The sequence below is a fragment of the Cheilinus undulatus genome, linkage group 23 (genome assembly GCF_018320785.1).
Source record: "Cheilinus undulatus linkage group 23, ASM1832078v1, whole genome shotgun sequence".
NCBI lineage: Eukaryota > Metazoa > Chordata > Actinopteri > Labriformes > Labridae > Cheilinus > Cheilinus undulatus.
This window is the reverse complement of record NC_054887.1, coordinates 12,919,255-12,934,066: the sequence shown is the minus strand read 5'-3', so window position 1 is coordinate 12,934,066 and position 14,812 is coordinate 12,919,255. Positions and strand designations below refer to the sequence as shown.

Sequence of the window (14,812 nt, the reverse complement as noted above, 5' to 3'; positions counted from 1 at the left end):
ATGACATTATTCAGATTTATAACCTTTTCTCACATTTTAGACATTTTTCATAAGAGTTGCTTACGTTCTCTTCATTTCTAGTTATCTCCCAATTATGATGAACTATCTCACAAGTTCGACTATTTAACCTATAATTATGACTTTATAACTCGTAATTTTGAAGTTATATCAGATGACTTTGATTTCTTTATCTCATAATTTCTATGTTTTATCTCATCATGACTTACTTTCTCATTATTTCGACTTTTGACTACTACAACTTTAAAATACTGTAATACAAAACATACAAAGAACGGATTTGAAACGTGATTTTAAACGTGATGCTCGATCATATTTCACAAGTTAAAAATTTAAATATTATTCTCGTCAAGAAAGACGTCCACATTCAGATAAACAACTATGAGTTTATATTTCGTTTTCTCGTCATTGATAATTGCGGTTATCAAGTCCCTTCAAGTCAGTTGTAAATCCCTACGTGCCCTGAACGTAGCACAGCGTTGTTCCGGAAGATGACATCGGGAGAAGGTGTGTTTCCGGAAGACGTGGCTGTTGCTGCAGTGGCAGCTGTCATCCAAATTACTCTGAAATAAATACTCAAGACTATATTTAATATTTTTCTTTATTTATATTTATTTTCGCCCCTCCTTTCAGCGTCAAAATGATTTCTCTTACGGACTCCCAGAGTAAGACTTTTTTCATTTTAAAGGCTTTTCTCTGTCCTTTCTATCAGACCGGCTCCATCTGAACTGCAGCCTTTAGCTAACTAGCTGTTAGCATTCAGAGCTAGGAGAAAGTTAGATTTATTTTTTGTGACACGGCAGGCTTTTAACTCTGGCATCAATAGTAAGCAGATAATCCTCACTTTGAACTGTGTTGCTCCAAGCAAACTGTTTACTAGAATTATCGTATGTTTCTGTTTTATGTCAGTATCAGGAAGTCTTTATAACTATCGCTAAATATACAACGATAATCGCAGCTGTAGCTAAACATCAGTACTGGGACTGTTTTCAGTTTCACTATGATCCTTTTCCAAACATTGACGTTTCTTCTTGGGTTCATAACTGCTGGATGTTTTGATAGAATTCTCATATAAGTACTGAATTAAAATATAGAGATCATAGTCAGTTAAATACATAAACTAGGGCTGGGAGATATGGACCAAATAACATCTCGATATGATTTTGCTGAATCTGTAAAGAAATAACCAATAGTCATCACAAGACTAGAACTTAAAATAAGAAAATGCAGACAAACTTTTACAGCTGTAAAGTGTAAAAAAATTTGGCAACATTTCTGTTTTTTCTGGTTGTCAGAAATGTCCATACTTTACAATGCTGTGTTGATACAATGATCAAATCTGGAATATTTAAAGATTAGTGTTTAAAAGGTAGAGTAACATTAGAAAGAAGGCTGTCTATTATTACAATAAATTAAAAAAATGTAAAAGTCCTTGGATTGACCCCTGTGGCACCCCTAAAGAAACTGACGAGTAATCAGACAAAGTTTTATTGAAAAAAGACTCAACTTTGTTTTAGATGTATTGATTCCATGAAAGGACTAAGTTTATGTCTTTGTGTTAATGGGTGATTATCTACAATAGCACATCTTTGTAGCAACTGCGCTCTTTTTGGCATGAAATTATATTTCTGTTTATCTACATTTTGTTAACCAACACAGATATGATCATTTACCCTCTATTGTGTGTTCTTGTGCTCTGCAGAGATTGGAATGGGGTTAACAGGCTTCGGCGTGTTTTTCCTCTTCTTCGGGATGATCCTGTTCTTTGATAAAGCTCTGCTGGCTATTGGAAATGTGAGGTTCTTTTTCATTCATGGCACTGATGTTATCTGAAATGCTGAGAAAAGCTGCAGGTGCAGCTTTTCCCCCATATTTTTACCTGAAGCAGCACTGATATGCAGCTGGGTTTGAAATTATGTGTTATGTTTCATTGTATTTAACTCTCTAGTTTTCCTATTTATGCCTTAAAATGACACTATTTCAAAAGTAACTTGAAATAAAACATGATCTTTGGTTTGTATTAAAGAAAGTTTTTTAAAATCTCTAATATTGTCTTGAAGATCCTGTTTGTTGCTGGACTCGCCTTCGTCATCGGGCTGGAGAGGACTTTCCGTTTCTTCTTCCAGAAGCACAAGATGAAGGCCACGAGTTTCTTCCTGGGAGGCGTGTTTGTGGTGCTCATTGGATGGCCCATCATTGGCGTTGTGCTGGAGGTCTACGGCTTCTTCCTCTTGTTCAGGTGAGATGAAACAAGGAGGGCACAAACTGGTGAAAATATTAAACAGTGAACTGACTGCTCAGCCATAAATCAATCAAACTTTATGTACATAGCAAGTTAAAGAGGATTTTGAGACTAATATGTACTATATAAATTCAATATAGTAGCAACTAAAAAAAAAGATGAATGTTTGAAATAATAGGAGACAAGAATTAAAAGGCAAAGCAATAAAATTATGAATGAATAAACACCCATCAGGCTTTTTGTTTATCACACAATGAAACATTTAAACTGTTTAGAGTTTTTTTTTTAATTTGTTCTCTCTGAAAGATGATGTATAATTTCTCTTTCTTCATCTAATCCCTTCTTTTCTCTTCACATGCAGGGGTTTCTTCCCAGTTGTAGTGGGCTTTATCAGAAGAATACCAGTCCTGGGCTCCATCCTAAACCTCCCCTTCATCAGCGCAGTAAGTACACACCTCAGCTCTGCAGCAACATCTTTGACCCCGTTTAGACGATGCCTTAACATAGGTTTATGTCTGACATGGGCATTCATATACTATCTAGTAATCCTAAATGTGTTGTGTGGACACCTCAGTTAAAACAGTTTGATATCTGACGGCTCAGACTGCTTACAGAGGTGGTCTGGGAAATAAAACAAAGGAAACTGTCTTGCAAATGGAAGCTGGCTCTGGTTTAGAGCCGAGTCGTCCATTATTGACACTTGTAATTTTTTGTCTCTTGGTATTTGAATGCCTGAAACAGATCATTAATCTATGATAATGTATTGTCTAAAGAACCCCTCAGTTCTGCTTTGTTGACACGCAGCATGGCTCCCTTTCTCGTTTATTATTCACCGTGTTCAAACAGCACAACACATTAACAAAACCAGCCATGTTTAATGGCGGCTAAGCTCCTGCACATCCTCTTTTTCTGATGAAGGACGTTATAATAACTCAAATCAGATTTTCACATCATCTTTGCTCTGACTTCAGTCTTAAAAATGTTTTAATCAGGATTTAATGAAAGTTCACTTTCTCACAGTAATCATTGTGGCTAATGAGCATGCTCCGTTCATGCTGTTGTGTGTAAAGTTTTGTGTTGAGGTGAACGTTTCTCTGTCTTTGTGTTTTGATTAAAGCCTTCGTAAGGCTCTGAGGACAATCAGCAGTCGTGGTCAGTCACTGCCGATTTTCCCGTGCATGCTAACATCTTTAACACGCTTAGGATACTCACTGAATAAGTGTCTCACTGTAGAAAGAAGGGTATATATTTCTATATTTATCAAAGCTGGTTAATACCTGTAAAACATGATTTATGTCCATGTCATTACTGGCTTTAAAGGCACACACTACAGGGGAATATCGGGATCTTAAAGTGGGTCTTTCAGAGAAATGGTAATATTTAATTATGTTATATAAAATTTCTGACTCTTAACAAAAGAAATCTAAGCATTTATGTCCAATTGTGTGTTCTGAACAGGCAATGTTTTCTTTAATATTGCAAAAAATATACACTGTGACATTAATTGGATTGGACAAAAGAATTTGCACTAAACATATACTGGGGATATGCACACAAAGTTTGGAAGCTAAGCAAAGTTTGCGCATTTTGCCTCTTACCATGTGGCAAATCAAGGATAAAGGAGATCACAGACACCCCGGTCAAGAATAAAAAGGCAGTGATCACACTGGGCCACTGCTACTGTTGCAATAAAACACTTTACTGTATAATTTTTTGAGCTCTGTCACTGGCTGAGAGAAGCCGTTCTTTTTCTGCTGTGTAAATCAATATTTTTTTATCAGTAACCTTGAACATTTGGGATTATTTTTTACCATAAGGACCAGCCGCAGTTAAATTGGTTGAAAAGATTGTTTCATCTGTTTAATGTTTGGATGGCACTGGCCTTTGTCAGTTAGTTGCCATTTGCACCAAAACTTGAATTCATGGGAAAAGAGCAAATTTTGCACCTCATTTTTGAATATTCCCACATTTTCATGCATGTAAAAAGTTTTTGCACAGTTTGCATCCATTTGGAATCAGACTGTATCTTTTTTTTTTTCTGCACAGGTTAAGCATGTGCAAAAGCAGTGCTGTTCATTTGTTGATATGGTCCTTTGTGTTTTACTACCACTTAAAGATGCCACAGCAGAATGCAAAATAACGCAAAGGTTAGATTAAATCACAAAATGTCTGACTGCAATTTTCATATTGCAAGAGGTACAATATTTCTTTGACCTGAAATGTGTCAGAATATCAGTTCAAGTTCATCTTTTTTTTTTTTTGCAACAGAACATGTTTGCTCTACACACCTTGCAAACATTTAAGTGTCAATTCTTTAAGAACAGATCACAAAAATCTTACTTTCCTTGTTTTTGTATTTTTTTTGCCCACAAGCCCTCTAAAAAAATCACAGCTTTCTCCTTAAAACCCTTTTAGGTCGCTGGATAAACTTAAAAATATTAAAGTTGAAAAAAGTCATAAACAGTCATCATTTAGGCCCCTACAGCAATTGTGAATTCATTTTCATAATTTTAACCCTCTAAAGGCCAGTTTATCTACATAATGCCCCTCTTTTTTTGCACAGAAACATTATTTTCTATTTGATAAATGTAAAGTGCTTTTTGTGTGGGAATTATCGCTCTGGGTTATGTCAATGATTAGCTACAACCCTGATTTTGATAGATTATCACTTTTTGTGCAGTTAGAAAAAATACCTTAAAACTTACACTTTCTCCCCTGCAGCCCTAAAAGGGATACTGTAAATAAATAGCCTTCATAGATAATGACACATGAAACACAATTACATTCCAATTATTTTATAAACTTTTTGAACTCTGAAATGAAATTGATTTCAAACGTGAATATTTTATTTGTTTGTAGAGAGGTAGAACTGTAGAATTCTCCTCGCTCTATTAGCAGGTGAACCTGCATAAAAAAGTTGAGACACCTGGCTGCATCGTCTACAATCTGCTCCGCAGGGTTGGCTGCTTTTTGATTCCCATTTTCGTGTGTGCTTTTTTTTTTTTTTTACCTTTGAACTAAGGGTTACAGAGGAATTAACAGGATTTAACATTTCTGTATTGCAATGGCAGTAGAATGAAATTAAGTGGTTTAATGATAGTCAGTGGGGCCAGAAAGGTCTCCGGGAGGAAGACTGTCAGTTTTTTGTCTACACAGTGTGGATACTGAAATTCCAATGTTCACTAACAAATGAACATCTTGGTCAGATATCCTCATCTCAGCATGATAACTGCCAAAATGAGAGCAAAAAAAACAATTGAAAGGCCCTAAAAGGGCTATAGGAGGGTCTGAACATAACAGTTATATGAGTCAAAATAATTGCATTTAGAGTCAATAGTTTAATCTAATCCCTAGTTGTTTTGTTTTGTTTTTTTTTTACTCCCTCGTTTAATCTTACATTGTGTTTGTTATGATATAGAGCGATTTATTGCTTGTTTGTTTAAAAATACACAAGATGAGGAGCTCATAAAAGAATCACATATTAAATTGTTCTTGCAATATTGAGGAAAAAATATTGCAACTAAATTATTTTCCCGTTCAGCCCTAATGCCATTACATTTTACCTTTTTTAGAACATGTTTAAGTCTTATCATAGAGGTTAAAATATATGGTGGCCGGTAAGGGCAATATATCTGCTATGGCAGAAATGATTTACACTTGCATAAAAAACATGCAGCAAATTCAGATATGACACAAATTCTAATGCAAATGCAGGAATTGATAACAAGTGCAAAGAGGTAAATGTGTTGCAAAAAGCCGAAACAACTGCATTACCATCCGGCAGGCTTTACTTTGAATGAGGGATAGTTTTATTAATCAAGGACCTGATGTGGCCATTTATTTTTTAGTAACCTTTTTTCTGGTCTGGTTTCTGAATTATTGTTACATCTGTTCAGGAAATTTCCAGCGAGCCAACAGCAGGCCGGCTTGGATCATATTTCTTTATGAAAAATATAATAAGTGAGTACTGGAGTACTTGTTCACAAGGTCATGCAAGTACTTGAATTATGAAATGCCTGTAAAATCTCATCTCTACTTCAGATTATGAGTTCATAGTTTATTATTCAGAATAAGCACAGGAACATACACTTGGGTATTATTAAAAGTAAGCAGGCATGTTTTTAATTGAATTGAGTCTGAATAGAAATGATAATAATTGGTATAAGTACTTCTGTTTGTCCTCTTGAGCTGCGGTGTGTCCCTTTAAGTCATGCATGCTCTCTATCATTTACAGCTTCAGGATTATAAGGGCGGACCATACTGTCATTAGTTTAACTCACACTAACCGCATTTCATTAACCCTTCACATGTCTGTCTGATCATAATTTAAATGTTAAAGAAACTTAAAAACATGTAACAATTTCTCTTTCTTCTCTTTCAGTACGTGGACAAAGTAGGCGAGAGCAACACGATGGTATAACAGAGACTTTTTCTACCTGGAGATGCTGTCTGAGAGCAGCAGCTTTTATAAAACAACACAACGTCCCATCAGCTGGTTTGAAGCCCCCCCTTCCTGCTGGCAGAGACTGCTACCTGTCTGCCTGTAATTTCACCGCTCAGCTCCACCAATCAAAGGGTCATCAGAGCGTCACACCACCCGCCTGTTACTGAAGGGTGGAGTCACCAAGGTCACTACAGTAAATACTTCCAATGCTATTGATCCCCTCTCCATTGAGGCGTGAATATAAAGGACGGAGACTTTCCTCCTCTGTGGGACAAAAACGGATAGACAGATGGAGGATTAGAGAAGTGGACCTGCCGCTTGCCATACTTTCTGTGCCTGTGCTTTAACTTTATTTGGATGAGAGTTTTGAAGTTTTGTGTCTTTGCAGTAATTCTGTGATGCTTTATTTCTTTTTGTCTTGCAGCTTTTTGAGTGTTGCTGATGTGATCTTTTCCTTCTGTTACATGTCATTTCTTGTTACGGTTTGCTGATATCAGTGTAAATTATTCCTAAACTGATCAATGCTTTACTTTATGTGTACTGAAGATCTCTGTGATCATTCTGGATTTTGTTACAACGGCTCCTTTCCCGTAACCCAGCTGACAAATCCTCCAAAGAGGCTAGTGCACTAACACGGCTGGTGAGCATAACCCTTAAATTACACATACTCCGTCTGCGTAGAGAACTGCACACCTAGCTCAGTCTGATCAAATCACTTCTTTTCTAGTTAAGAATCGGCTCATGTGAAGCCACAGACAGCGAGTATTTCAGACCAGAACAGTGCCATCTCTAGGCCTGTAGCCATTTGTGATATTGCAGCTAAGGCTTTTCTTTTAGCACGAAAAACTTGCAGGAAAACTCAAGCACATTGTTGAAATTGCACAAAAACACAGTCAATGTTTAGGTCAGGAGTTTTCCTGCAACTTTTGATAATTTGAAATGAGAAATTACACGATATTATGTGCTTAGATCTTCTATTTTTGCATCCGTGGTTCCTAAAACTGTCATCGATATCATTCATTTGAAATAGCTATGACATTTAAAACTCTGGTTTCTTTACAACCTCTGTTTTTTCAACTGATGGCAGAAATCTTAAAAAAAAAAAAAAATCTCAATTATGCCTCTTGCTATCAGTAATTTTTCCATTTATGTTGGTTTTGTTGATGAGAAAGGCTCCTTAAGTTAAAAAAATGATCCTAAAGTTCTGCGCATCATCTCTTTTTGGAGAAATCTGACGATTTATTTCACATGCATCAGTTATTTAACTCTTTAGTTAATGAATCAACTCTTAAACCCAGAGAAGTAACACTCCTTAACACTACCAAAACTGTAAAATACAAAGCAGCTGCAGCTACATTCAGAATATTTATAAATCTACAGGCCTTTTTTATGTATATTAGCGTCAGATTTATGAAAGTTCTTGTCCTCTTCGAGCTTCATCTCTCGTCTTTGTTGCATTCATCCAGTGTCCTTAAACTCTGCTCAGCTTTAAATGTTTATATTTCTTTTTTTTTTAATTTTAAAAGAGAGAAAACGTTTTCCTCCAGACGTCAGCCAACCAGAGAACCAATAAAATAAATCCTCCAGCTGTGGGTTTTTTTTGTTCCAAGCATTCAGAGAACTGAAGTTAGCTGTGAAATGACAATGTTTTCTTGTACGGCACTTTTGTAAATATACTTTGGAATTAAGCTTTGTATCTGCCATCCATGTGGTTTCTGCTTATTTATTTCTTGTCTTGTCTGTGATTCTTCATTTTATTAGGTATTTTTCTAATGTAGGAATTTATTCCTTATAAGGTGGTAGTAAAACATTCATACCCACGAGGGATGCAGGATATCACCGGCATGATAATGGCTCTGAAGTTTATTGATATATTGGCAGAATTTACAAATAATTTTTGTGCAGGTTTAAGCAGAATGGACCAAAACTTTATTCCTTAAGTGTGCCCTAAGGACTAAAGTTTTTTTATTCAGGCTCTTTGTCATTGTAATTTTGGAAAACTGCCCTGCAAACCTGCTGTTTAAATAGGCAAATTAATTTTAAAAGGATATTTTTGGGGGAAGGGAACGGGTAGTGGAGAGTGTAGGACATCAGAGAAAAAATATGACAAAAAAGACAAACAGGTTAGAAACCTGCACTGCCTTCTTGGAAGACTGGCTTCTCTGTATGAAGTGCAACCAAACCCTTCAACCATTCTGTGCACACTGGAAATACAATATCGCTAAAAGATCAATTCTAGCACAGGAGTATGGTGGCCTGGAAGTGCAGTACAAAATGACAAAGTCTGAAGCACTTACAAAGTTTGAAACAAATTTAAATTGACCAAAATATTTTTACATTTCATGATACAAATTTACACTAGTAAAATACTTTTACAAATGACAAAACAAATTTACATTTTTACAAAAAAAAACAAAAGTCAAAAGCAAAATTACGAAGTCTAAAACACTTCAACAACACTTAACACATATTACAGAGTCAGATACATAACAAAAACACTTTTACAAAACTTGAAAAAAATAACAAAACAACCTTAAACCTAAACCAAATTTACAAAGTCTGAAACACTTTTACAAAACTTGAGTCACTTCTGGAATTTGGTGCATTCCCTGTCTGTAACATGCTATTGTTAGTAAATTAATTTCAGAAGTTTGAGAACTTGTCCATTTTTCTCAGCTCATGAAAGTGTTTCATTTTTTATAATTTTTATCTTATGAAGTGTAAATTTCGAATTTTAATTGTAGCTTTTTTGTTTTGTTTTTATTTTGTTTTATGAACTGTAAAGTGTTTTGGATGTTGTAATTTCTTCACAGGACTTAGTTTATGTATTTTAAGTTTTGGAAAGTGTTTCAGACAGTAAATTAAGTAAATTTGTTTTATCATTTGTTAAAGTGTTTTGCTAATGTGCATTTGTTACAGCCCGGCTCATAAGGCAGCAACAAAGGAAGGGGAGGACACGAACGGCAATGTTTAAGCCCTTTCTTTCGGGCATTTGTTTTTTTAAACAATAAGGATTATATTTCTGTTGTCAGTATTTATGAACTGTGTGCTAAGTTTAATTTTGTTTTGCCCTTACAGGCTACCGTACAGGAGAGATTTTCTGTTCTTTACTATAAAAAGAAGTTGTTGTAAATTGTTTTTATCACTCAATTGACAAAGTGCATGTAGAGAAAAAATGAATGAGCACAAGAGAAATCTAAATCAAATGAATATTTGTTTTTGACCTCCATTTGCCTTCAAGGCATCAGTTCTTCTAGGTGTAACCAACTTTTAGCCATAGTGGATTTTCCCGCGAGAGTTAGATTTTTAATCTTTCAATATGTTTTTAAATCCCCTCCATGGACTCATTGGTGAAGAAATTCTTGCTGCTACAGACTTTAGTTTTCCTCTTTAGACTTCATGTCCTGAGTGTTTGTAACCCTCTCTCTCTCTCTGCCCCTGCTCTGTTCGTTAATGATATTCCTGTAGCTCCATTCATTACTGAAAGTTTGGCCTTTTGATTCATAAAATCCAGCTCTCATCTCTCCGTGTTCTGCTCCAGAGACCACGGTGCAAACATATCAATAACGGCACCCAGGGGGAAATATGGCTGCTGAAATCCACGGTGACATCATCTACGTTGGGGTCACATTTCACCATCACGACTTGCAGCTCCATCATGACTCATAAAACTCCACCAGAGAGCGCGCGTGGCAGCTGTTTTAATTCAGAAATATTTACAGTACACTCTGCTGCTCAATGAATGCAGCAGAATCGATCTCGACTCTCCATTCACATTTTCTCACGCGCCTCCGATTCATCAAATTGGCGTGACCTATAACTGCAAGAGCGCGCGCTCCGAGGGACTCCCGCCCAGGAGGATATAAAAACAAGAGGAGGGAGCACAGACTGAGAATTTTACTGCCCCATCCTCTCTGCAGGACACCAGACTCTCGGCTCCACGGAAAACATGAAGGTAAGGATGGCGAGCGTAAAGTTTGGTTTGAATTCGGTGGAAAAACTGCGATTGGAGAATTTAACTTTTATTTTACTCTGGGTGTTAACCTGGCATTGCTAGATTAAAATAAAAAGCTTGAAAAGCATAAAAGAAAACACAATTTTCAATGTAAACACCGAACTGAAAACGATGTGCTACTAATTCAAAGCCTATCAAAAAATTCTTGACCTTTTCCCGCATCTTCAGACTCCTATTGAAAGCAGTTTTCCCCTAAACATGAGCTCATCTTTTTGTAAATTCATTATCACCAGCTTCTCACGCAAGTTTAAAAGTTATTCCATTAGTTTAAGGTTTGGTAAAACGGTTCCTGATGCGCACACCTCGTGCGTAATTTGCAAATTACGCACTGAAAGTTGGGGAGCTATTAGGGATATTTTATGTTGCCTGAACCTACTTTTTCTTCTTGGTGTATTTTCACAAGTAGTTAAAAATGCAAGAAAACGCGATTTTAGGTTTAAAAACAGAAGGAAAAACAATTTTTTGGACTATTTAAAGGCGTATCCAAATGTTCCTGATCTTTACTGGTGATAGACACAGGTTTCCCCCCTAAACGCTGCTCTTATCTGATTTATACACGGGTTATATCTTTGCACTATGTTCCAGAGGTGCTCCATTCATTGAAAGCTTGGTGAAATGATTCCTGATTATCTTGTGCGTAATTCGCAAAATTATGCACTGAAACGCTTGGAATAAGTTTATAAACTGGGACAAATGATACCCTTTCTTGGTGCTTTATTCTGTAATATTACGTAAATAGAGTAAGAATGTGAAAAGCATCAGAGAAAAAGTTATTTTTTTATATTAACACCAAACTAAAGTGTACTTTCTGACAATTTAACAGCTTATTCAGAACGTTCCTGATCTTTTTACGCATCATCTTACTGCAGATGGAAACATTTTCCCTATATATAGTTCTGATCTATTTGTAGATAAATTATGAACAAACTTTCACGTAATTACAAAAGCTGTTTCAAGAATTCAAAGCGTGGAGGACTGATTGGTCATGCGCACATCCTGCGCGTAAAGCAAAAATTACGCACAGGAGGCAATGCGTTAAACTGAGTTTTCTTCTCAAAAGGACGTGAAAGTTGGGGGGAAAAAAACATGGTCACATTGATGTTTCTCTTCTACAGGGTTTGAAGACGATCACAATCACTTATGTACTCACCCTTTTGCTGCTGGCCTCCTTCATCTCACAGTCATGGAGTGCACCAAAGGTACAGCTGAATCCTTGGCTCTTTTATTTTCACTCAATATCTGCGGGAAAAATATAAAGACATGTTAGTTGACAAAAGGACACAATCAGTTGAAGAGGCTGTTTTAATAATGTCACTTGTTTTTTGGTTTCAGGGATCTTTCCAGCGGAGAAACTGGACCCCACAGGCGATGCTGTACCTAAAGGGAACTCGTATGTACTCACCTGATTTACCTGCAGATTAGACCATGTGAAATGAGGCAGAAAGAGTTTTGTTTTAAATAGAAAATAACCACCATATTAACTTTATAATCATATAAATGAGAAGAGATAAAAGTAACATAAATATTCACATGCTCATAAGATTAAACAGCAGAGTTCATATTTATAAATCCCCATTAAGACAGAATAAGAGCTGCTGTAAAAGAATGTAAACAAGTTTTAAACAAGCATAAAACCTGTAGAGTTCCACTTCTTTCTCTACACTAACATTTTATTCTATATATTTAATGTGCGGCACCTTTGCCTGAGTATTAGCTGATGCTTTTATTGTATCTTCCATTTTTATATGAAGGTTTCATATGCATTTCCCTAAGTCTTACAGTACCATGATGGTTGTTTGCTCTATGTCTTAAAATTTCAAATGCTAACCTTCATAGGTGTTTAAAACCATAAAAGTACCTAAGTATTCCTCTAAAGGATCTAATTTAATCAGCAAGGTTTCAAGATATCATGCAGCAGACAAAAAAATCTCTTCAAAACAGCACAGTAAAAGATAATTTATCTCTTCTGTCTTCTTTCAGAGGGACGCAGGTTCATCTCAGAGGACAGAAAAGAAGGAGACGTCTATGACACGTTACACTTAGGTACAACAAACAGGACCAAACGAACAGTTTGGGAAGATTTAACTCCCTTAATCTTCTTTGTTTAATAGTAAAAAATGTTGAAATCTTCTTTATTTAATTGTAAATATGACAAACAAAGCTTTCCAAACCAGTCTTAGGAGATCATTTTCGTTCATTTGGGAGCAGTGACCCATGTTTGATGATTTTTTTTCTCTCTTAGATAATCTGTGTTTCATGTTTTCACACTGAGAAGGGATCACACATGACATGAAGGCCTAGGTGCAGGGGGATTTAAAGGAAGCAGCAGGAATAAGAGAGAGACAGATGTCTGCATGCTTACTCAGCGCTACAAAACAAGGTTTATAAAATTTGGATGGATGGGTGGATGGACGGGCAGGTGGGCGGGTAGATGGATGGATGGATGGATGATACCAGCACAGCACTATAGCAGCAGCAAGTCAAACACTCAGAAACATCCAAAATACATCCAAGGAGGTAGCCTTTTGGTGTTCCTTCACCTGCAAAAGAGAAGTCTACCTGAAACGCTGTGATTTCATTTATTGGTGGCATTGATTAAGCTTACAAGCATGTCCCTCTTTTTCCAAAACAGAGAGATTTTAGTTTTTGTTCTCAATCACAGAGAATTGAGTTAGGTGTTTAAATCACCTACTGAAATCATTTGTCTTTAGTTCGTGATCATAGAAAACCTGTCACTATATAACAATCAGAAATACCAATAATCTGTTTGTTGGTTCCCCATCATGATCACTTGTTTTGTTTTTTGTTTTTCCCCTTCAGAGACTCGCAGTCAGAACACGGAGAAGCTGAGTGTGGATCAGGCCGCCACCGTGCTGCTCAACTTTCTGCAGCAAGCCAAAGAGGGAGGTGAGGAAACACCTGCACTGCTTGATCTATGATCATTAAGGAAACTATCTGGTTCTGATTTTACTGCCAGACTGTTCTTTGGAAAACTCAGAGGACTTCAAGAATCCAAAGAAAAGAAAAATATCTTTATGATCACAGTTTAAGTTTTATGGAAACAAATAACCCACTGACATATTACAATACTAAGTTTTAATTTATAAAGTCTGAAACAGAAAACATCTTGTCCTGTTGTATTTGCCTATATTTAATTTTCATTTACTCACTAAACATGTCTTAGATCAGATCTTCAAACATTTAAAATAAATTTTAGTTAAAAGACAAACAGCTTTAACCCACAGTATTACAGATATTTATGGCATTAAAATAAAGCATTCTGTTACCTGGACTCTAAATGCTTTCCTTCTTTTCATGCAGCTGATGAAAACCAGGACGAGGTTTACTTCCAGGAGCTGCCAGTGTGGAAGAGAGAATATTTCTGATCATTTTTCAGATGTTTGTGGGGAAAATACAGCTTTTTTTTGTAAATATAAATCTCTGCTTATGTTTCAAATGTGACATTTTAATAAAAATTTTGAATTCATAGCACTATCGCTCCTTATGATTTTTTGTCTTTCTATGCTACCACTGGACTAACACTCGTATAGTTCATGATATAGGATGTTTCAGTGGGGCAGGAACTAATTATTTTTATTCTGGATCAATCTGGATGGCTGGGTAACTAGATGGATGGATGGATACATCTGTAAGAATGGATGTGGATGTATAAATGTTTGAATGTCTATGGATAAATAGATGGATGTATAAGTGAACAGATGTGTATTCATAGGTGGATTTGGATGGGATTATTGGGAATCAGCCCTGAAACAAAGCCTCAGCCTACATCCCAGTGTTAAAGCCTGAATTGTAGCACTTGAAGGAAATTTTCAGAGATTAGACACTCATCTTCCCAGTATGCCTTGCAGCACATTACTCCTCTCTGATAGGAGACCCTACAGGGGGTCCACAGGTAACAAAGCCCACTGTGACACCTCCCTTTCAGGGCCATCCACCGCCGTTCATTTAGCAGACCAGTCATCCTCCACTGTTGCTCTGTTTTCACAGCTTTAGCTTGAGTTTTGGCACGTTCAGCAAATGTGCCGATGAAGGACAAGAGTACTTTCCTTCTTTTGGCACCATGTGGACAGGA

At 36.4% G+C, this 14,812-nt stretch overlaps 2 protein-coding genes across 2 annotated transcripts; both read left to right on the top strand.

Annotated features, from left to right (window-relative positions):
• Window positions 1-535: 535 nt before the first annotated feature.
• Window positions 536-8,398, top strand: golt1ba (golgi transport 1Ba). Its single transcript, XM_041780247.1, has 5 exons — window positions 536-683; window positions 1,721-1,812; window positions 2,079-2,257; window positions 2,622-2,703; window positions 6,642-8,398. The coding sequence occupies exons 1-5, from the start codon at window positions 659-661 to the stop codon at window positions 6,678-6,680; spliced, it is 417 nt and encodes a 138-aa protein (XP_041636181.1). The 5' UTR covers window positions 536-658; the 3' UTR covers window positions 6,681-8,398.
• Window positions 8,399-10,573: 2,175 nt separating this feature from the next.
• On the top strand, window positions 10,574-14,105 carry spx (spexin hormone). Its single transcript, XM_041781250.1, has 6 exons — window positions 10,574-10,659; window positions 11,835-11,918; window positions 12,052-12,109; window positions 12,700-12,762; window positions 13,540-13,626; window positions 14,041-14,105. Exons 1-6 carry the CDS (start codon window positions 10,654-10,656, stop codon window positions 14,103-14,105), a joined length of 363 nt encoding a protein of 120 aa, XP_041637184.1. The 5' UTR covers window positions 10,574-10,653.
• The last annotated feature ends 707 nt before the right edge of the window (window positions 14,106-14,812 follow it).